The sequence below is a fragment of the Maylandia zebra genome, linkage group LG3, assembly GCF_041146795.1.
Source record: "Maylandia zebra isolate NMK-2024a linkage group LG3, Mzebra_GT3a, whole genome shotgun sequence".
Classification (NCBI taxonomy): Eukaryota; Metazoa; Chordata; class Actinopteri; order Cichliformes; family Cichlidae; genus Maylandia; species Maylandia zebra.
In genome coordinates, this window is record NC_135169.1 from 16836184 (window position 1) to 16857549 (window position 21366).

Genomic DNA, 21366 nt, shown 5'->3' on the forward strand with positions numbered 1-21366 from the left:
GGACCAGACCCAAGCCAGTTAACTCCAAAAGGATAGCGCTGGGCCAGGCCTAAGCCGGTTTACTCCTGGAGGACAGTGCAGGGGCAGATCTTAGCCAATTTGCTCCTGTGGGAAGATGCTGGATCGGGCCTAAGCCAATTAGCTCCTGAAGGACGGTGCAGGGCCAGGCCTAAGCCAGTTAGCTCGTGGGAGATGGTACAAGGCCGGACCTAACTCCACAAGGATAATGCGAGGCTGGTCCTTAGCCTGTTAGCTCCACAAGGATGGCACAGGGCCAGGCCTATGCCTAAGCCAATTGACTCCTGGAGAACGGTGCAGGGCCAGACCCTAGCCAGTTAGCTCCTGGAAGATGGAATAGAGCCGGGTCTAGGCCAAATAACTCCAGGAGGACGATACAGGGCCAGGCTAGGCCTGTTAGCTCCAGGAAGATGCATCCATCAACTTCCAAAGCATCTACCAACCACACATTTTTCCAAACAATCTATGCAATATTAACTGTCTGGTTAAAAAAAATTAATAATAATAATACGTTAAAAAAAATTAGTTAAGAAATACGTTAAGAGATAGATTAAAAAATACAAAAAATCTTTTAAAAACAACTAATTAAGGACGGACACGTAACAAACAAAGATCATGCTGCCATCTTGGTGAAATCAGAGTGAAGCTCCACAGGTGCTTCCTTTAGTCAGAAATGAGCCAGTTTACAAAACTCCTCTCATCAAATCAAATCAAATCAAATCAAATCACTTTTATTGTCACATCACATGTGCAGGTACATTGGTACAGCACATGTGAGTGAAATTCTTGTGTGGAAGCCTCACAAGCAACAGAGGTGTGCAAAATACAATAATGTAAACAAGCAGAATACAAGAATGGCTACATCTGAAACTAATAAATATATGTACAATATATAATAGTGTATGCATTTCTGGATGTATATACTAAATATTATCCTACGTGTGTGTGTGTGTGTGTGTGTGTGTGTGTATACACATTTTTACAAATTAAAAAGTAAAAAAAATAATAAATAAAATATATAAAAATATACAGAGTTGAATATGTGCAAAACAAGTGGCATTTATATACAGTGTGGAGTGCATGGTGTTGCAGTTCCCGTAGTGAAGCTGAGGTGTCTATGAAGTGTTCAGCAGTCTGATGGCCTGATGGAAGAAGCTGTCTCTCAGTCTGCTGGTACGGGACCGGATGCTGCAGAACCTCCTTCCTGATGGAAGCAGTCTGAACAGTTTATGGCTGGGGTGACTGGAGTCCTTGATGATCCTCCCCGCTTTCCTCAGGCAGCGCTTCCTGTAGATGTCTTGGAGGAAGGGAAGCTCACCTCCAATTATCCGTTCAGAGCACCGCACTCATGACCTGTTGATAAAACTTTTTCTGTTTTTTTCTTTGAATTCTATCCATCCATCCATGTTCTTATACTTATCCAATTCAGGGGGGTTGGAACCCATGCCAGTTACCACAGTGTGAAAGGAGGGTACACCCTGGGAAGGTCTGAAATCTGTTGCGGGGCTTTATTTCCCTTGTCAATGAAAAATGTTTTCAGCCCAGAGAGCACAGCTCTGCCTACAGTCTCCTCAGACAGACAGCTCAAGCTTCAAAGCAGAACATGATTATAGCTCATCACTCCCTCCTGATGTGACGCCCAGATAAACAGAGGAGCGACACATTGTCCTGGAGTCTGCAGCTGGATGATGGTGGTGTTAGCATTTTTATTCACAGTGTCTGCAAATGCTTTCTTCTTTGTTGATGAATTCATAAGTGATGTGAAGCGGCATGACAGCGCTTTTCATCTATGGAGTGAGACAGATGCCAGCTTGTGTTGTTGCTCTGGGTCCTCACTGTGTTTTGACTTTACTGTAAATCCATGTCGTTTTTCCTCATGCATCATGTTTCCTTCTATCTTATATGTGTGTTTTTTAACCTACATCTTTCTGGTTTATTATGGAAAATAAGTTTCAACTTCCTGTCTAGCTTCCCTCCTACTTATTGTGTCCATGTGTGTCCTGAAGTTCAACAACCCCAGTCCGAGGGAAGACTCAGCATCAATCAGACTGGTTAATTGTTTTTTATTGGTTCGTATTATTTGAAACAAGGAAAATGAATATGTCTATATAATCTTTATGGATCATGATATACTACATACATCAGAGAGGTTTGGCTTCCCAAGATCTGCTAGTGTTCAGGGACTCTGAGAGGAGAGCTGGTTTCATGTCTTAATTCAGTGAGTGTTCATTCCAAATGTTCCCTCAAACAAAACCTGTTGACATTAGATTCATATCAAAGGAAAGTAAATACTTGAAGGATGGAGGCAGAGGGCCAACAGAGTAACCAATAACGCAATGTGCTGCTGCCCCTCCCCCGCCATTCTCTACTGACAGATGGGTACACCTGTCAGGCACCTGAGCCTGTGCCAGAGACCAAATGCTGGGAACTGCCTCTGGCACAGGAGTGGTGCTAGCTCGAGCATACAGATTGTCATTTTAGACAAAGATGATGCGAGTAAATACAGAAGTTTTGAAATTATGATTAATTAAGGGGGGGAAAGTTATCCAAACCTAGCTGCCCCGTGTGAAAGACCAATGTGAAACACAGCAGCAAATAAGCAAAATGAAGATTCGGTCACTCAAAGTCTGGACCGAGCTGCTTTGACGTGACCTTAAACGGGCCATTCATGCTGAAAATGAATGATGTGTTCGAATTAAAGCTATTTTTCAAAGAAGAGTGGGCCCACGGCAACGTCCCAGCGATTTTTTAAAGCCAGTTATAATAAGCTCATTTGACAAATTAAGAAAGACATAACACAATGGAATATTCTGACCCTTTACTTGGAGCAGCCAAAGTGGTGAGGATGACCCTTCTTTGTCTTTTGTTTCTATTCCAAACATTACCTTTAAGAGTCCCTCTGTCCACCTTTGATATACTAAATACACAAATCAAATCTCCACATTCATTTGGCAGAAAAAGAGACGCAGAATAAGACTTGGCACTCTGCCTGGGGCTGCCGAACTTAGAAATGACCAGAAATCTTGATCCAGATAGAAGAAAGTACAGCTAAGAACATGTCTTATTAACACTACCTCTCATGAATGCAAAGTTGGTCAAAAACCCAACTTTGCATTCATGATTGGATAAAACATACTCTGAAGATGTGGAAAACAAGCATCTGTAGTCATTTATCTGTTTCAAAGGCCGTACCAGTGAGAGGCAATCTAGAATTCCAGCCTTCTGTGTGGGACAATCATCAAAGTGTCAATGAACAGATGATGGATCAATAAGATCAATAAGTTTTAAGACGTGGGCCAATCCAGGCCTTCATACAATATATTAAGTATTTAATGGAACAGAGCTCGAGTCAGTTAACCAGCTTCAGAAACAGTTCCAACTCCCCTCTAAAGACTTAGATGGATATGTATGCAAAAAGCTTATAAATAAATGCTGCTAAAATAGGGATGTATTAAGGAGAAATGGGAACTAAACTTAAATGTTAAAATTACTGATGATGTATGTGTGGGAAGAGCTCTGTAAAAGCTGTCGCAAAGGAATAAACAGTCAACTGTGGAGAGAATTTGACTGGAAATTTTAATTCAGATTTTAATACAGCTCTTGTTATCTCCTCACATTATAAAGAACCTGATATAGAACTATGTTGGTGAAAATGTGGGAAAACAAGAGATTATTCACATACATTTTGGGATTGTCCATTAATCCAAGGATTCTGGACAAGAATCAAAAAAGAAACAGACAAAATCCTCCAACTTATTTCTCCACTAATTAACTAAGTTATTTCTCTCTATACCTAGCTAGACCTATAGTCCCGACAGAAACTATTCTAACACGGAGTCCAAGTTACCATCAGGGTGTACACCTCACCCCTGGCTTCGTTGCCCACCTCTCAATTTTATATACATGTAGACATTGAGGGCTAACAGGAGGGACTATGCGCTTACCTGCTGCTCTCTGGCAGGTAGCTCCATGCCCTCCTGGGTTTTAATTGCACCTTAGAACACACATGCATCAACACTACTATGAGCGGGTGGAGGGAGGTTTGGAGTCTTCTCTCACCCCCGTTCTCTGCGGCCTGCTGGAGCAGGGGGGGCTGGGAGGAGTTGGCCGTCCGGCTGCGGTCTGGTGTGTGGGGCCTCCCTGCTGCTGTGGAGTCGGGGCGGTCTGCCTCTCCCCACCGCAGGGAAAAGGGTAACACCACCTAGGTCTGGGTGCAGTTCCCCCCTCCAGGGGCAGGGGTACCTAGACCCGGTATGTAGAGTACGCTTGGGGAGTGTGATTGCGTATACAGCGTCTCTTTATATTTGTCTCCACGTCGGTTGAGTGTAAAGTGCACATGAGAGCATGAGGGTGGGAACGGATGTTTGTGTTTGTGTGTGCCTGTATGTTTGTATCTACTGTATATGTCAGGTTGGGTATCAGACGCCACCTCTCTGGGGACATCTCAGGCCCTACAAGGTTTGGAGGCCTATCTCCACCCACCACCACTTCCCCTGCCAGTGGCGGACTCCCTCAGGTGTCGGTGCATTGGTGGTTCTTTGTATCTGGGGGTGGGCGTCCGGGTACACACCGGCTCACTCCTTGGCGGCCGCTTATTGGGGCTCGCTCGGGCCATTTCGGAGGTGGGGTGCCCCCGGCCTCTCGGCCTGGGGCTCGGTCACTCAGGCACAGCTGGCTACCGGCGGAGCCCACGGGCGCGTCACTGCAACTCCCCCTGGCTTCTGCTCCGCGGCTGCTGAATGAGCCCTCATCTGGGACTCTCCTTAGCTCTAACTGGGACAGTGGCGCAGCTGCCCCTCTGTGGGTCTTCCTTGGTCTCTTGTGTTCTGGGGGCCTCTGGATGTCTGGAGTTTTGATCTCCTCCATACCCGCTTGATACCATAAAGGACAGGGCTGTGGCTCCCCACACTCCCTAACAGATCATTACATGGAGAAACCTTTGGAATGCAAGCATGCTGATCCACACAGGTATGCACACAGGTGTACACATGGGTATTCACAGACGCGGACTAAAGCTTTCTTGGCTGCTGCCTCAAAGCACACTGTGCGCTGTCTATCTTGCGTAGTAACTATTGATATTTATGACTAGGTAGTTTATTGTGATAGTGCTTTTTTTTTCTTCTATTTATTATGTTGCTCTTTGTTGTTTGCTGTCTCCTCTGTTTGTTTGTTTTTTCTCCATACAGGTGACCCAGGAGTTTTTTTTTTTTTTTTTTTTTTTTTTCTCTCTTCCCCCCCTTCTCACCGTCTCTTCTCCCCTTTAGTTTTCTTTCTTTCTCTCCCCTTCTTTCTTTCATTCTTTCCCCCTGTCCTATTAAAAAAAAAAAAAAAAAAAAAAAAAAAAAAAAAGATGACAAAGGATGAACTGAAGCTCCGCCATCACGTGATGTCACATGCTGCTGTTTCTGATGTCACTTAAAAAAAAAAAAAAAGAAACTATTCTAACAATACTCCTATTGATAGCTAAAAAAAACAATAGGAGGAGAGTGACAGCAAGTTTGCAACTGAAACTGGACATCTTCCCACAGAGGTGGAGCTGTGTGACTAGATACCCCAGTGACTGAAACAGAATCCTGGAACGCTGTACTATAAGGTTATAAACTCCCCTTATGAAATCTCTCTCTCGTTGGTCTTGGTCTGTTTGGTTTCCATGGTCCTATGTCAGGGAATGTTAACATCCTGGTTGCCTGCTTGTACTTGTTTTTGTTTTGCTAGTGCTTTTTTGTCATGAAAATGACAAAAAACAAGGTTATAAAAAAGCAGAAGAAGAAGAGTGGGCCAAAGTTCCTCATTGCTAGTTAACAAAAGAGCTTGATTGCAGTTCTTGTTACCAATCACTTTTTCACATTTGGTGGAAAAAGTGGATGGAACAAGACAAGATGTCTCCACTCCAGCCACATGAGGTCTAGCATTGTCTTGCATTAGGAGGAACCCAGGGCCAACTGTACCAACACACGGTCTCACTGAGGGTCTGAGGATCTCATCTTGGTACCTAATGGGCATCAGGCTACCTCTGGCAAGCACATGGAGGGCTGTGCGCCCCCCCAAAGAAATGCCACCCCACACCATTACTGATCCACTGCCTAACTGGCCATGCTGGAGGATGTTGCAGGCAGCAGAACGTTCTCCATGGCATCTCCAGACTGTCACGTCTGTCACATCTACTCAACGTGAACCTACTTTCATCTATGAAGAGCACAAGGCACCAGTGGCGAAGTTGCCAATCTTGTGTCCTGCACAGTGTTGGGCTGTAAGCACAGCCCCACCTGTGGATGTCAGGCTCTCATGCCAACCTCATGGAGTCTGTTTCTGACTGTTTGAGAAGACACCTGCTCATTTGTGGCCTGCTGGAGGTCATTGTGCAGGGCTCTGGCAGTGCTTCTCTTGCACAAAGGTGGAGGTGGCGGTCTAGCTGCTGGGTTGTTCCTCGCCTACGGCCCCCTCCACGTATGCTGATGTACTGGTCTGTCTCCTGGTAGTGCATCCATGATCTGGACACTATACAGACAGACACAGCAAACCTTCTTGACACAACTCACATTGATGTGCCATCCTGGATGAGCTGCACTACTTGAGCCACTTGTGTAGACTCCGTCTCATGCCACCACTAGAGTGAAATCACTGATCAAATGTGACCAACACATCAGCCAGAAAGCAAAGGTACTGAGAAGTGGTCTGTGGTCACCACCTGCAGAACCTCTCCTTTATTGGGGATGTCTTGCTAATTGCCTATAATTTCCACCTGTTGTCTATTCCATTTCACAACATCAGTTGTGTAAAGGAAGTTTGATTTCACAGAGGTGTGTTTGTCTTGGAGTTACATTGTGTTGTTCAAGTGTTCCTCTCTTTTTTTGTAGTGTATGTTTATTTAAATATCAAGAAGAAACCAGCAGGAGCAGGATGACTGACCAGAACATAAGAAGATGTCTGATTCTAATGGCAGGAGTGTTGACTGAGGTCACACAGGGACATGGAGTTGCTTGTGGTTCTGGAAAAGTGATGAATAAAGTAGATCATAACAAACAGCAAGAAACAACAACTTAGCCTCAGCTTATGAAGCAAAGCGTGACTGCCAGCACCAGACATGCTAACACCTGCAGAAACCTACAGACCTGAGCTTACAAGTACAACCATCACTCACTAACACAGCAAGTCCATGACAAATAAGGAAAAGCAGGAACTACGTGTTTCATCTGCACACACAGATCCAGTCCTAATGAAAAGGAATAAAGGATCCAGAAACAGTGATTTGTCTCATCATGGCCCTTCCTCTGCTTCAGGCATGTGAAGACTACAGGTGTGATGCACTCTGATCACTAATTGGTCTTCTGCAAAGTGAGGAAGAGCGAGAGAGCTCTGGGGCTTTTCTACAAAGGTCAAACACAACATCTGAGTGTAGTTTTGAGTTAGTGTTTATCTGAGTGTCCAGCCAACAGCTGTGGACAAAAGCTCCAAGCTGATACAGTCTGGTATCTGTAAGAAACCACAGCAGACAGGTAAACAGAACACCTGGATCATCCTCCTGACTGAGGTCACCTGCATGTTATGATCAGCATGTAGAAAGTGACCTGAAACAGAAACTGATCACCTGAGCCAAGACACCAACCGCTCACAGAGGACGAGCTGCAGCATGTTAGGATATGAGGAAATATTTCAGAAATATATGTTTATCATAAAATCAAGAGGAATCCAGCAGGAGCAGATACATGTGCAGGCAGAATGAAGAGCTGCTGCTGCGTTCACAGCCCCTCTGTAACACTTTGTCCAGCTTCTCCTGCTTACAGTGCAAGCTGCTGCGGGTGGAGGTTGGATGGTGTTGCTTAGGAGAGCTCCACAGTGACAGATGTGACAGGAAGTGTCTGCAGCCAAAATCAGGGCCAGTGCAATCTGCCAACATGAGGGAAAGGAGCTTCAGTGCTCCCTTTAATAGCTGAGGAGAAACTGGAGCGTCCTTTATGAAAGGACACATTCAGCAGAGAAAAAACACAAACAGATATTTGAACCAGCAGGGGGAGCTAATCATTATTTATTGTTATCTTCCGTCCATGCCAAATCTACGCCCTTGGAGCTTCTGTATGTTAGCATTTAGCAGCTGGCTACTGACAAAAAGGCAGCTCTGCCCAACTGAAGAGCAAACTTACTTCCTGCAGCACCCAGGAAACTCAGCATTCATTCACCTGGACTTGGACTCAGTCTGGTCCCAGTGGGAGCTGGAATCACTCAGTGAATGAATGACTGTAGGATCTGTGTGTGACTCGCTGAACATCAGTCCAAGCAGCAGAGACGCATTCATCACCTCCTGTTTCCACGATCAGCTGATCACAGCTGGGCACAGATGCTCTTCACAGAGCTGTGCTGACTAATATAATGAAGGCAAATAATGTTAATAAGAGCAGTAAATCTTAGTGTGACGCAAAGAGCTGAATCTTGTTAACTCTGTGAATCTACGTAGATTTAAAAAAACACTGCTGCATGATCATCATTGTTTCAGATAATATAAGCTGGTAAAAAGCTGTTGATTTGCTGTTCTGTGAGGTTAAAGATATCCTTATGTTGGCCTATGAACCAAAAAGTGTAGATTTGCAACAAGTGTAGTGACACGAGCTGTGTCTCCACAGATGAAACACAACCTGACCCTGACCCTGACCAGATGGTGGAATCAGATGTAATAGCAATAGAATTGCTGTCCCAGCCTGAAAAAAATATTTGTTTTCAATAAAGTTGAATCATCATCAACAATAAATTTCAATGCATCTGGATTGACAAAATGTATGAGTAGACCCAAAATACAAAAAATACAGCTGTTCTGTGACAAACATTATACCAATGTCAGCATTTACTTCAGTGGCATCCTCAGGAGAGTCAGCTGCCAGCAAGAGTTCTTTCAGGTCACTGGTAGAAGGAAGCTTCCTGCCTTGTTGGATAATCTTTCTTTTGAATGTTGTTGGCCACCTCTCCAGCAACCTGCCTGATACATCCTCACCAAACATCAGTACAAAATCCTGTTCGATCTGTAACAGGGATAGAGAATCATATCTGCTTTCTACAAAATATTAAAGTGTGTTTACATTGTCAAAATAATGAAAAATATTCACCAAGCCTTTGATATCTTCGAAACGTGGAAAAACAGACAGTATGTTGCTTGACAGCAGGGGGTCGAGGACCATGTTGTGCCAATAAACAAATGTCAACTTCATCTTCTTCTTGAGTGTGTCTTCATCAGCTGAATGTTTCATCAGAGAGATTGCTTCCTTGCACTCATCCTCACTCAGCATCTTCTCTGTAACAAACTGCAACTCTCATCTGACAGTTGGTCCACCACACTGGTCTTCACCCGATGATCCATCTCCTGGTGCTAGACAATATGAAATACAGCTTTATCAAAACTAATAACAACATTTGATAACCATTATTAATACAGAACCACAATTTGGAACTATATTATGTATTTCCACTGAATTATAAATGTTACCTGCAGAAGTTAATCGCCTCTCTTTAGCAGTGCATCTCTGTATGGTTTTAATCCTCCAGGCCAAGTACCCAGTGCCACCCTCGACATCATAATAATGTTCCTTGGAGAGGAATCCATTCTCCACCAGGTTTGCTGGTGAGAATGGATTCCACCTACTGGAAGACACAATATAAAAGCATTCTACGTGTTGATATAACAACTGCAGTTCAGAACACTTAAACTACAAACAAAAATGACACTATTAGAAGAATGTGGAAATCTATTAACTCTTACTTGCTTAGCTTCTGCATCCAGCTGCTGACGTTTCGGACGATCTGATTTCCTCGTGTCAGCGTTGTTCCCACATCATCATAATTAATGTTGTTCCAGGTTCAACATTGCAAGTGACCAATCACCCTCTTGTGACGTCATTCCTTTGCGACTTCGAAATACCCGCCTTCGAGTATTTCGAAATACAAGTGAAGAAGCGAGAAACCGCCGCCTGTCCGCCGAATTTGAAGTCAATTTAGGATACTTTTCTTTAATAAACGGTAAGCATTATACATATGTTCCTCACTTGGCTTGCTGTTTGTTTGCTAGTGATAGGATACTTGACGACAGCATTAGCTAACCAGTGTTACGGTAAGCATTATACATATGTTCCTCACTTGTGTGGAGCAGGGAAATTATTTTACTGCTATTGTTAAATAATTGTCATCATTACCCTTGCATTAAAAATATAAGCTGCAGCATGTATATTGCATTCACGGGTTGAACAGTGTGTGTCGTTCAGAAAGTAACAGGACAGGAAACAGGCTTGCAGAGAAATTGCAGAACTGAAACCGAAAGTTATTCTGAGGAGCAGGTTAGACGAGGCTATTTGAATTACTAGGTTATTCAAATTGTCTGTTATACTTTTATATTCTTTTACTAAGCTCTTAGTAGAGGTTCTTGATTAAAACATTTATTTAACAGATGATATATCCATAGTTTCAGTTCGATTATTACATATACGAGAGTGGTTTCTGTCTCTCTGTCTGGTTAGAGGTCGCGAGGTGAAACAGGGTGCAATTGTGGTTAGCACACACACTCAGTTAGAGAGAATCATTTATAGATGGAAGTTTAATCATGTTTTGCTTGGCTTGCAAAAGCAGTTTGTCGCCGAACTGCTGCTGAGGTGTCAGGATGACAAGCAGTAACAGGATGCAGCTGTCATGAAGATGGAAGACGATGTTCTTTTAAAAACTGTGTTAAAAGGACTTTGTGGTGTTGATCTGACGTATGTATAAAATGTATCTGTGACGTATGAGGGGGCGTCAGTAAATCAAGCCCTGATGGTATAAAATATCTGTTATGCTTTGAGGAAGTTGAAGATAACTGGCTGTCTGCGTACAGAGTGTCTTCCCACATGTGTGTTCATTAAAAATCAATCGTAAGACCAAGGGCTTCTGGACAATGGTTGGTTTGTACTCTCCTTCCTCAATCTTTGAACCTTAACACTTGGCTTGCTGTTTGTTTGCTAGCGATAGGCTACTTGACGACAGCATTAGCTAACCAGTGTTCTCTAGACCAGCGTTCCCCAACTTTTTGGGTGTTTTGTGGCCCGGGGGTTGGGTCAGGCAAAATTGCAGTAGCTTCCCTGATCATTTTACAAACATAAGTGAAGAGAATCTGGACTAAAAGGCCTAGACTTATGGTTCCAAAAGTCCAGTCGTTAACAGAGCTCTATTGTTTGCAGCAGGTACAAAATTATTCGGGTATATGTATTTAAAGTACATATTTTAGGATGAAGTGGAATCACATCACCAATAATTTGACTCAACAGATTTATTACCTTTTCCCAAAAGATTTTCACATGTGGACACTCCCATATGCAGTGACCCTGTCCACTCCACACTTAATACAGGTGTCTGGGGGTTTGAATTGAAATAATGCATTTTTGACAGTGTAAGATATTGCCTTGTTAACCATTTATATTGAAGTAGTCGAGATTGCACATTAATTGTCTGACTCTGGGCTAAGGAGCATGATTTATACCACTCATCATCTGATATATCCATTTGCAAATCTTTCCTCCGAGCCTCTAAAATAGACTGTGTTGATTCTTTGGAATTTTTCATAAATAATTTATACAATGCAGAAACTCGGCCTCTCCCATTTAGATGCTTTATAACTGAGGAGTAGGTGGGGATTTCTAAGCTGTTACCTTGTGTGGTTGAGATAAAAATTTCTTAATTAAAGAAATCATATTTTACCTTTAAAACATTTTACAGCAAACATGACGGTGAGCTGAGGCAGTGTGGGCGTGGCCAGTGGCTGGATTAACATCCATTTAACAGTCTTGATCATATATCATCCCACTGATGAGCAGGAACATCTTCTGTTTTTTCTACTGACTGCCACCCTGTCATGGTGCTGTGCTTGGAGACCAGCTGTTCTCCAGCAGTCTTGAACAAAGACTCAGACATTAATGTGTTTGTGGTGAGAAACTTTAATAGTTTATTATTACAGCGCAAAACCTGTGTAATACACACACAGTCACAGCTGTCATGTCTGAAAATACAAGTCATTGCAGAGCTGCAGGAAAACCTTTAAACATCCCAAAATATTTTACTTAAAAGCATTTTTTTTAAAAAAACCACGAAGTGCTGCATAATAAGACCAAACATGTAAAATCCCAGGCCGACAGTAAAGATACAACAGCAAAGCTGACACTCTGAAGACACACCCCCTGCTTTTATACTGGTTACTGGAGCTTCAGGGGGGGCCAATGATGTCACAGAACAGCAGCCAATCAGAGACAGTAGGATGAAGGTCCTCCATAAGGCAGAGTGCGTCCTCACTTTCCTGTTCAGAGACAAACATCAGTGATTTCAGCTCGAAGCTGGTGAACTTTGAACTTTCCTGACACACACATGTATGTGCTCTGTGACTCAGCTGACACACTTCTTACCTTTTAGCTTCCTCCAAAGGAGCAGAACTAATACCAGAACCAGGCACGGACAAAATCGCCATAGGTTAGGGACCAGGTGTAGTCGAACTCGACCTCCTCATCTTCCTCTATTGATTTACTGTTAGCAGGAGGGATTTTTTTCTTGGTAGTTTGGGGGCTTGTAGTACTGGGAGCACGAGTGGTTGTTTTAGGGGTAGTAGGAGGAGGAGCTTTTACATTAGGAGGAGGATCTGTGGGAGGATCTGCAGGAACAATGACAAAGATGGTTCAGTCAGTTTATTATCTGGTCAGCTCATCAGTTCCAGTAGTCTGTGGAAGCTTCCTCACTGATAGACAGAGCTGTCTGAATTCTTGAAAGACTAAAGAATGGATCTTCAGGTTACACTGAGGATACACTGAGACTATCTGTCATGAAAGTCTTTATTTATGGACTTTATCAGGCACAGGATGGAGAGGAGTGCAGTGACGGTCGGGGCGTACCAATCTTCTTCTCTCATATTCATCTCAAGACCGCAGACAGAAATCAGCATTATAGAATAAACGAGTTAGATCAGGATCAACTGCAGACGATTGGATCGAGGGATTCTGCCTATCCTGAGTCCTCTCCTGTACTGTCCTCACACACATGACTGCAAGCCTGCCTACAATACCAATGGACAGGTGTGTCAACTGTGGTGGGCCCGATCAGCAGAGGAGATGGTCTCATTCCAAACAGACTCCCTGCATCTTTCACAGCAGCAATGAGATGTGCTTTTCTCTGTGGTTAAACCTTAGTGACTCACATTTATATTTATATTAAATATTCTCCTCTTGAAAGAGAAACATGGGCCTGAAAAGAAACTAATGTTCACATCTGTCAGTCACAACCTGACACTGAGTCTCTTTAGTAAATCCAGCAGTGTTTTAAAGTCAAATAGAGGTTTTGTGCCACCACAGTGACGATGGACTTCTTTGTTCCTTCTTTAATATTCCAACCTTTGTAATGATGGGATAATTTTCTCTGGCTGCTCTGTTTATGTGACCTGAATACATTAAGAGAACATGTATCGATAAAGTAAGATATAACCTACCACCTTTCATTGATCTCTAAGACATTTCTACTAAAGTCCAGGAAAACAGGTTGAATAAGAAAGATCATTGCACTGACCTCTGACTGTCAGCCTGCTTTCATGAGTATTTGGATGATGCTCAGTGGAGCACGAATAGAGACCTTCATCAGACTTCTGAACATTAGTGAGAGTCAACGTTCCTTCAAGATCAGATCCAATCATGTCCCCATCTTTATAGAAATAAGACTTCACCGGTTCACCGTCTCTGCTTTGACAGAGCAGAGTCACATTACTTCCTGTCCACACAGGAGATGAAGGGATGTCCAGGATCAGGGAACCAGCTGACCAACAGAGACACAAACAGAGTGATACAGAGACAGACTTCCACCAACACACAGAGTCATACAGACACAGCTGGAACATCTGTACCTGAAACAGTGATGTTGACTTCATCACTATGCTGTCCAGATGAGCTTTCACAGAAGTAAGCTCCATCAGAGGGGTTACGCAACTTGAGTTGACACAGAGAATTTTTAAGAACAAGGCCTTCAGCTGCTCCACATCTCTCAGTGACTCCTCCTCTGGTCCTCTTCACTGTCCATCCATCAACTCTTTGTTCATCATCATCATCACAAGACAGAATCGCTAGAGCACCACCACTGAAGAACTGCTTGTGATCTGGAGTTACACTCAGAGAGACTGAAGGGCAGACAGATACACAGACAGAGTAAATGTATTTGTGTTCTTGTTGGAGTCTCACTGATGGTTTTCACTTCCATCTACTCACCTGCAGAAACAGTCAGTGCAGAGAGATGCAGCACACACACACCTGCAACAGGAGGACAGAGGTCACTGAAAGTCAGAGGTCACTGAGGGTCAGAGAAAGTGTGACTGTGTACTACAGGGGTGGGGAACTCCAAGCCTTGTGTTCTGCAGGTTTCAGACGTGTCCTTGATCTAACACAGCTGATTTAAATAGCTAAAACATCCTCAACATGTCTTGAAGTTCTGCAGAGGCCTGGTAATAAAATAATCATTGGAGTCAGGTGTGTTGACCCAGGGTGAGATATAAAACCTGCAGGCCCTCGAGGCCTGGAGTTTGACACCCCTGGTGTACGAGCTTCATTCTCTTAAATCCTACATGATTCATCAACAGAGGTGGGCATTACCAAAGTAAAAATACTTCGTTACTGTAATTAAGTGCACTCGGGTAAAAGTGGGCGGGGCAATAAGTCACACTACTTCAGCATCTAGCTAGCCCTGCTGAAGAGGAGCGAGCATAAAGGGAGTAACAGTTTATTATAAGTCAGGTCATTTCAAATGCAGCGTTTATATGAGCACAACAAACATCAGCAAACACACAAACTGATTGTGTGCAGTTTGTTGCACAGTGTGTTACAGTTAAAGGTCCAGCTGCTGTATTTCAAAGAGAGGAAAGAAAGAGAGCTAACGTCACTCAGAGATGGAGAAAGATAAGAAGATAAGAAAGAAGCACATGAGAGGACGTAGAGAGCTTAGATTTAAGGGAAGGACTTATGCTCCACACTCCATCCATGGAGTGTGGAGCTCTGTCTGGACGAGTAAGGCAAGCAGTGCTTTAATCTACATATGGGGCAACCGTGACTCAGGGGGTTGGGAAGCGTATCTGTAACTGGAAGGTTGCCGGTTTGATCCCCCTCTCTCTGTCCTGGTCGTTGAGTCCTTGGGGAAGACACTTCACCTACTGCCTACTGGTGTTGGCCAGAGGGGCCGATGGCGCGATATGGCAGCCTCGCTTCTGTCAGTCTGCCCCAGGGCAGCTGTGGCTACAACTGTAGCCTCCACCAGTGAATGAACAGTGGAATTGTAAAGTGCCTTGGGTGCCTAGAAAAGCGCCATATAAATGCAATCCATTATTATTATTATTAAATCTGAAAAGACATTAGACATAAAATGGACCATCATAATCTCCTGTCATCACAGACAGCGCCATCATAAAGCTGCTCATCTCTTAGTGAACAGGCATGGTGACAGATTAGATTCCTCTTGGCCAACATGATGATGATGTAGAGCAGATAGCATTTGAAAAGGGTGTTAGTTTATAATTTCAATCATTATTGGTGATACAGCAGATATTTACCCAACTACAGAAGTGATAATATTTTAGTTCAGTTCATTTTTATTTCAAACACATACATCACCAACATTTCATAATATCATCCCATGCAGTTGTTTGAAAGGGAGTAGGCAGAAGTACAGTGGGGCAAAAAAGTATTTAGTCAGCCACCGATTGTGCAAGTTCCCCCACCTAAAATGATGACAGAGGTCAGTAATTTGCACCAGAGGTACACTTCAACTGTGAGAGACAGAATGTGAAAAAAAAATCCATGAATTCACATGGTAGGATTTGTAAAGAATTTATTCGTTAATCAGGGTGGAAAATAAGTATTTGGTCACCTCAAACATGGAAAATCTCTGGCTCTCACAGACCTGTAACGTCTTCTGTAAGACGCTTTTCTGTCCCCCACTCGTTACCTGTATGAATGGCACCTGTTTTAACTCATCATCTGTATAAAAGACACCTGTCCACAGCCTCAAACAGTCAGACTCCAAACTCTGGCCATGGCCAAGACCAAAGAGCTTTGGAAGGACACCAGGAAAAGTATTGTAGACCTGCACCAGACTGGGAAGAGTGAATCTACAATAGGCAAGCAGCTTGGTGTGAAAAAATCAACTGTGGGAGTAATCATCAGAAAATGGAAGACATACAAGACCACTGATAATCTCCCACGATCTGGGGCTCCACGCAAGATCTCATCCCGTGGGGTCAAAATGATCATGAGAACGGTGAGCAAAGATCCCAGAACCACACGGGGGGACCTGGTGAATGACCTGCAGAGAGCTGGGACCAAAGTAACAAAGGTCACCATCAGTAACACACTACAACGGCAGGGAATCAAATCCCGCAGTGCCAGACGTGTTCCGCTGCTGAAGCCAGTGCATGTCCAGGCCCGTCTGAAGTTTGCCAGAGAGCACATGGATGATACAGCAGAGGATTGGGAGAATGTCATGTGGTCAGATGAAACCAAAGTAGAACTTTTTGGTATAAACTCAACTCGTCGTGTTTGGAGGACGAAGAATACTGAGTTGCATCCCAAGAACACCATACCTACTGTGAAGCATGGGGGTGGAAACATCATGCTATGGGGCTGTTTTTCTGCCAAGGGGACAGGACGGCTGATCCGTGTTAAGGACAGAATGAATGGGGCCATGTATCGTGAGATTTTGAGCCAAAACCTCCTTCCATCAGTGAGAAATTTGAAGATGAAACGAGGCTGGGTCTTCCAACATGACAATGATCCAAAACACACCGCCCGGGCAACAAAGGAGTGGCTCCGTAAGAAGCATTTGAAAGTCCTGGAGTGGCCTAGCCAGTCTCCAGACCTCAACCCCATAGAAAATCTGTGGCGGGAGTTGAAAGTCCGTGTTGCTCGGCGACAGCCCCAAAACATCACTGCTCTCGAGAAGATCTGCATGGAGGAATGGGCCAAAATACCAGCTACTGTGTGTGCAAACCTGGTAAAGACCTATAGTAAACGTTTGACCTCTGTTATTGCCAACAAAGGTTATGTTACAAAGTATTGAGTTGTATTTTTGTTATTGACCAAATACTTATTTTCCACCCTGATTTACGAATAAATTCTTTACAAATCCTACCATGTGAATTCATGGATTTTTTTTTTTCACATTCTGTCTCTCACAGTTGAAGTGTACCTCTGGTGCAAATTACTGACCTCTGTCATCATTTTAGGTGGGGGAACTTGCACAATCAGTGGCTGACTAAATACTTTTTTGCCCCACTGTATATACTTATTTAACTCTGACCCCTTAGGTTGACATCTTAATCATTTCTTCATCATTCTATCTAAACACACACACACACACAATTGTTTTCTCATATTCAAGTAAAAATATATTTAGATTTACTGATTTGCAAAAGAAAATAAACATCACTTTGACTACTGTGTTGGGTTACTTGCATTTTCTTCATTCTTATACTTATTTAAAATGTATTTTTTGAGTTTAGAGGGAAGTGGAATTTAGAAATACAAAGAGGAAGAACAACTTTGAAAAGGATGTCTATTTCAGCAGCGGGAGTTAAATTCTAGAATGAGTTAAAAGAAGAAATAAAGGTCAGTAGTGATATAAACCTTTCCTTGCCTTATATATTATTGGCACTGTTTTAAACTTCACCAGATCCTGGAATTTTATAGCTTGCGTCTTAATAAAGAGTACGTTTGTGTGAGCCCTATACCCCTCCTGATTTATTAATCTAATAGCCCTTTTCTGTATTATGATTATAGTCTGAAAATTACTTTTATATGTATTTCCCCAAACCTCTACACAATAACTCATATATGGTATTAGTAAAGCATAATATAGCATGTACAATGCTTTCCTATCCAGAAATTGTTTTGTTCCCAGAGACAGCAATGCCCCGAGCTAACTTTACCCTCACATGAGTGATGTGTGATTTCCAACAGGCCAATGACCAATGATCACACCAAGAAATGTTATGGTATTAACCCTTTCTAGATATACATTATCAACACAAATTTCAATGTTAATGTTTTCTTATAATTTCCAAATAACATAAATTTTGTTTTATTTAAATTTAATGACATTTTCTTTTTATCTAACCCCTTCTTTAATGTGTTAACTCCTGTGTGATCACGTCCAAAACCTCTTGCAATTCCACACCTCAACAAAGTATATTGGTATCATCTGCAAATATTTTAGTAACTTCGATATTTTACAAATATCATTTATATACACAATAAATATTTTTGGACCCAATACTGATCCTTGAGGTACTCCACATTCAATATTCACCACTTTAGATTTAAACTTATTTATTTGTACATATTGCTGTCGATCCATCACATAGCTTTTTATCCAACCCAATACTACACCCCTAAACCCACATTTTTCCAGTTTGATTATTAGAATTTCGTTACCCAGGGTAGCCATTAACCTATCTCTAATAATCAGCTAAGCACCACAGGCCTACAAGTTGGCTGTAGTTAAACCTTTACTCTCTAGACCAGCGGTCCCCAACCTTTTTTGGGCCACGGAGCGGTTTCTGTCCGACAATGTTTTTACGGGCCGCCCTTTAAGGTGTTGCGGATAAATACAACAAAATAAAACCAGTACCAGTACCTAAAATAGAAGATTTGGTCATAACTCACGCGAGAAAAGGCCCATGGAAACCGAGTTACTGATAAAAATGATAAAAAAATATAGAGATAAAAACCCTGAAAACCATAAATTTCACACCTGAGCCTCAACTCTCGAAGCTGGTATCAGTCTGTGGCCCAGGGGTTGGGGACCGCTGCTCTAGAGCCTTAGCCAATTATACGCTAGTATCCAACCTTCCTTTTATATCAAAGAGTAGTTGTCACACAGCTAACAGATCATCTGCAGAGGAATGGCTTATTTGAAGAGTTTCAGTCAGGTTTCATCACAGCACAGAAACAGCTTTAGTGAAGGTTACAAATGATCTTATCTGATAGTGGACTCATGTCAGTGTTTTGAACGGGTTATAAAACAACAGTGTAAGAACAGTTTCATGGTGTAAGATGCCAGTTTTGACAAGTACAGACTAGCGGAGAGTCGTCTGGATTATCAGTGTAACGGTCTCATCCTTCTCTTTCTCTTTCTGTGTCCTTTTCATTAGAAACTGTCAATCCCACCCCCACATCACCCTGACTCGTATCATGAACAGGCTTGTGTCCACATGAACGTGCAGACTTTCCCCTTTGAAAAACAAAAAAAACCAGAGTCTTTTTACATAAAATGCACAAAATCGATCTCCAGCACTGTCACAGGAAGGTGCTGATCAATAAAGCCTGTAAACGGTAACAAAGCACATGTAGCATGAAGCCAAATAAAGGCACACAGCTCTGATGCATAAAGACTTGTGAGCACAGAAGCAGAGTTTATGACAACCTTCTCTCTGGAAGACGTTTTTCCAAACTCTGTGCTCACTGCTCTAAACGAGCATTTACATGTGGATGAGCTCAAAGTTTCCAGACTCTCTAACAGAGTTTAGAGTCAACTGAAGTTCATGCACACACACTCTGATCCAGGTTAGAAACCCAAAGGAACAAACCCGCTGTCCACCACACCTGTGGTATTTTAGAAACTTTCAGAAAGTCCAAGCACACAGAGGCTGAACATAAACCCTGTAAACATCTGTGTGTGTTTGTGTAAAGGAGACACACACACTGAAAAAGCTGCTCCTTCAGAGTGTGTGTTGGATCAGAGGTGAGAAATTCTTCTTACCGTGCAGCAGGATCACAGACAGCAGTCTCATTTTCATCCTCACAGTCCCGTTACAGAGCTCCTCACTGCCTCCGACCTCACCCTCCTCTCAGGAGACTCTCAACAGGAAGCTGTAGCACTCTGACGGGAGGCACCGCCACAATAAAAGCTGTCCTAGATAAACACCTGTGCCAGTCGCTTCCTGTTCATGTGTTTCAGACACGTACAAGTTAACTTAATAAGCTAAGTTAGGCCTCCCAGCCACAGCCAACACTGGATTCGTCTTCAAGTTTTCTTTCTGTTGTTGTAATACTGTATTCACCTTACAATATAAAGCACCTTGAGGTTGTGATTTGGCACAATATGAATAAAACTGGAGACAAAATTACTGACAAATTTATAGTGATGTGATCAAGATGGTTCAACATGAGCCGTTCTTAAACTTTGCTGGAAGAAAGTGAGGAGAGAAACAAAGAGCTTTGATTGGACAGTGAGTCAGAACTCAAACTGGGAGAGGTCAGCATCAGCAGTGTTGGCCAAGTTACTTTCAAAAAGTAATTAGTTACACTTAGTAGTTACTTCTTTAACAAAGTAACTGAGTTAGAAAAAAAAACAAAAAACAAAGTAACTGAGTTAGTAACTGAGTTACAATATTTTAAACCTAACTAATTACTAGGAAAAGTACAGTGGGGCAAAAAAGTATTTAGTCAGCCACCGATTGTGCAAGTTCCCCCACTTAAAATGATGACAGAGGTCAGTAATTTGCACCAGAGGTACACTTCAACTGTGAGAGACAGAATGTGAAAAAAAATCCATGAATTCACATGGTAGGATTTGTAAAGAGTTTATTCGTAAATCAGGGTGGAAAATAAGTATTTGGTCAATAACAAAAATACAACTCAATACTTTGTAACATAACCTTTGTTGGCAATAACAGAGGTCAAACGTTTACTATAGGTCTTTACCAGGTTTGCACACACAGTAGCTGGTATTTTGGCCCATTCCTCCATGCAGATCTTCTCGAGAGCAGTGATGTTTTGGGGCTGTCGCCGAGCAACACGGACTTTCAACTCCCGCCACAGATTTTCTATGGGGTTGAGGTCTGGAGACTGGCTAGGCCACTCCAGGACTTTCAAATGCTTCTTACGGAGCCACTCCTTTGTTGCCCGGGCGGTGTGTTTTGGATCATTGTCATGTTGGAAGACCCAGCCTCGTTTCATCTTCAAAGTTCTCACTGATGGAAGGAGGTTTTGGCTCAAAATCTCACGATACATGGCCCCATTCATTCTGTCCTTAACACGGATCAGTCGTCCTGTCCCCTTGGCAGAAAAACAGCCCCATAGCATGATGTTTCCACCCCCATGCTTCACAGTAGGTATGGTGTTCTTGGGATGCAACTCAATTCTTCGTCCTCCAAACACGACGAGTTGAGTTTATACCAAAAAGTTCTACTTTGGTTTCATCTGACCACATGACATTCTCCCAATCCTCTGCTGTATCATCCATGTGCTCTCTGGCAAACTTCAGACGGGCCTGGACATGCACTGGCTTCAGCAGCGGAACACGTCTGGCACTACGGGATTTGATTCCCTG

The 21366-nt window shown here is 42.8% G+C and overlaps 1 protein-coding gene across 1 annotated transcript; it reads right to left on the reverse strand.

Moving 5' to 3' along the window:
* Window positions 1–12212: 12212 nt before the first annotated feature.
* On the reverse strand, window positions 12213–19868 carry LOC143417000 (uncharacterized). The gene is made up of 6 exons (XM_076882639.1): window positions 19795–19868; window positions 14259–14300; window positions 13901–14170; window positions 13570–13812; window positions 12423–12664; window positions 12213–12316 (listed from the first exon to the last, which is right to left on the reverse strand). The coding sequence occupies exons 1-5, from the start codon at window positions 19829–19831 to the stop codon at window positions 12450–12452; spliced, it is 807 nt and encodes a 268-aa protein (XP_076738754.1). The 5' UTR covers window positions 19832–19868; the 3' UTR covers window positions 12213–12316; window positions 12423–12449.
* Window positions 19869–21366: the final 1498 nt, after the last annotated feature.

Coding starts and splice junctions, on each gene's coding strand:
- LOC143417000 (XM_076882639.1), bottom strand. CDS start 19,831: ATGAAAATGAGACTGCTGTCTGTGATCCTGCTGCACG. Junction 14,301..19,794: donor GTCTGTGATCCTGCTGCACG/GTAAGAAGAATT, acceptor CTCCTGTTGCAG/GTGTGTGTGTGCTGCATCTC. Junction 13,813..13,900: donor AGTCAACATCACTGTTTCAG/GTACAGATGTTC, acceptor TCTGTTGGTCAG/CTGGTTCCCTGATCCTGGAC.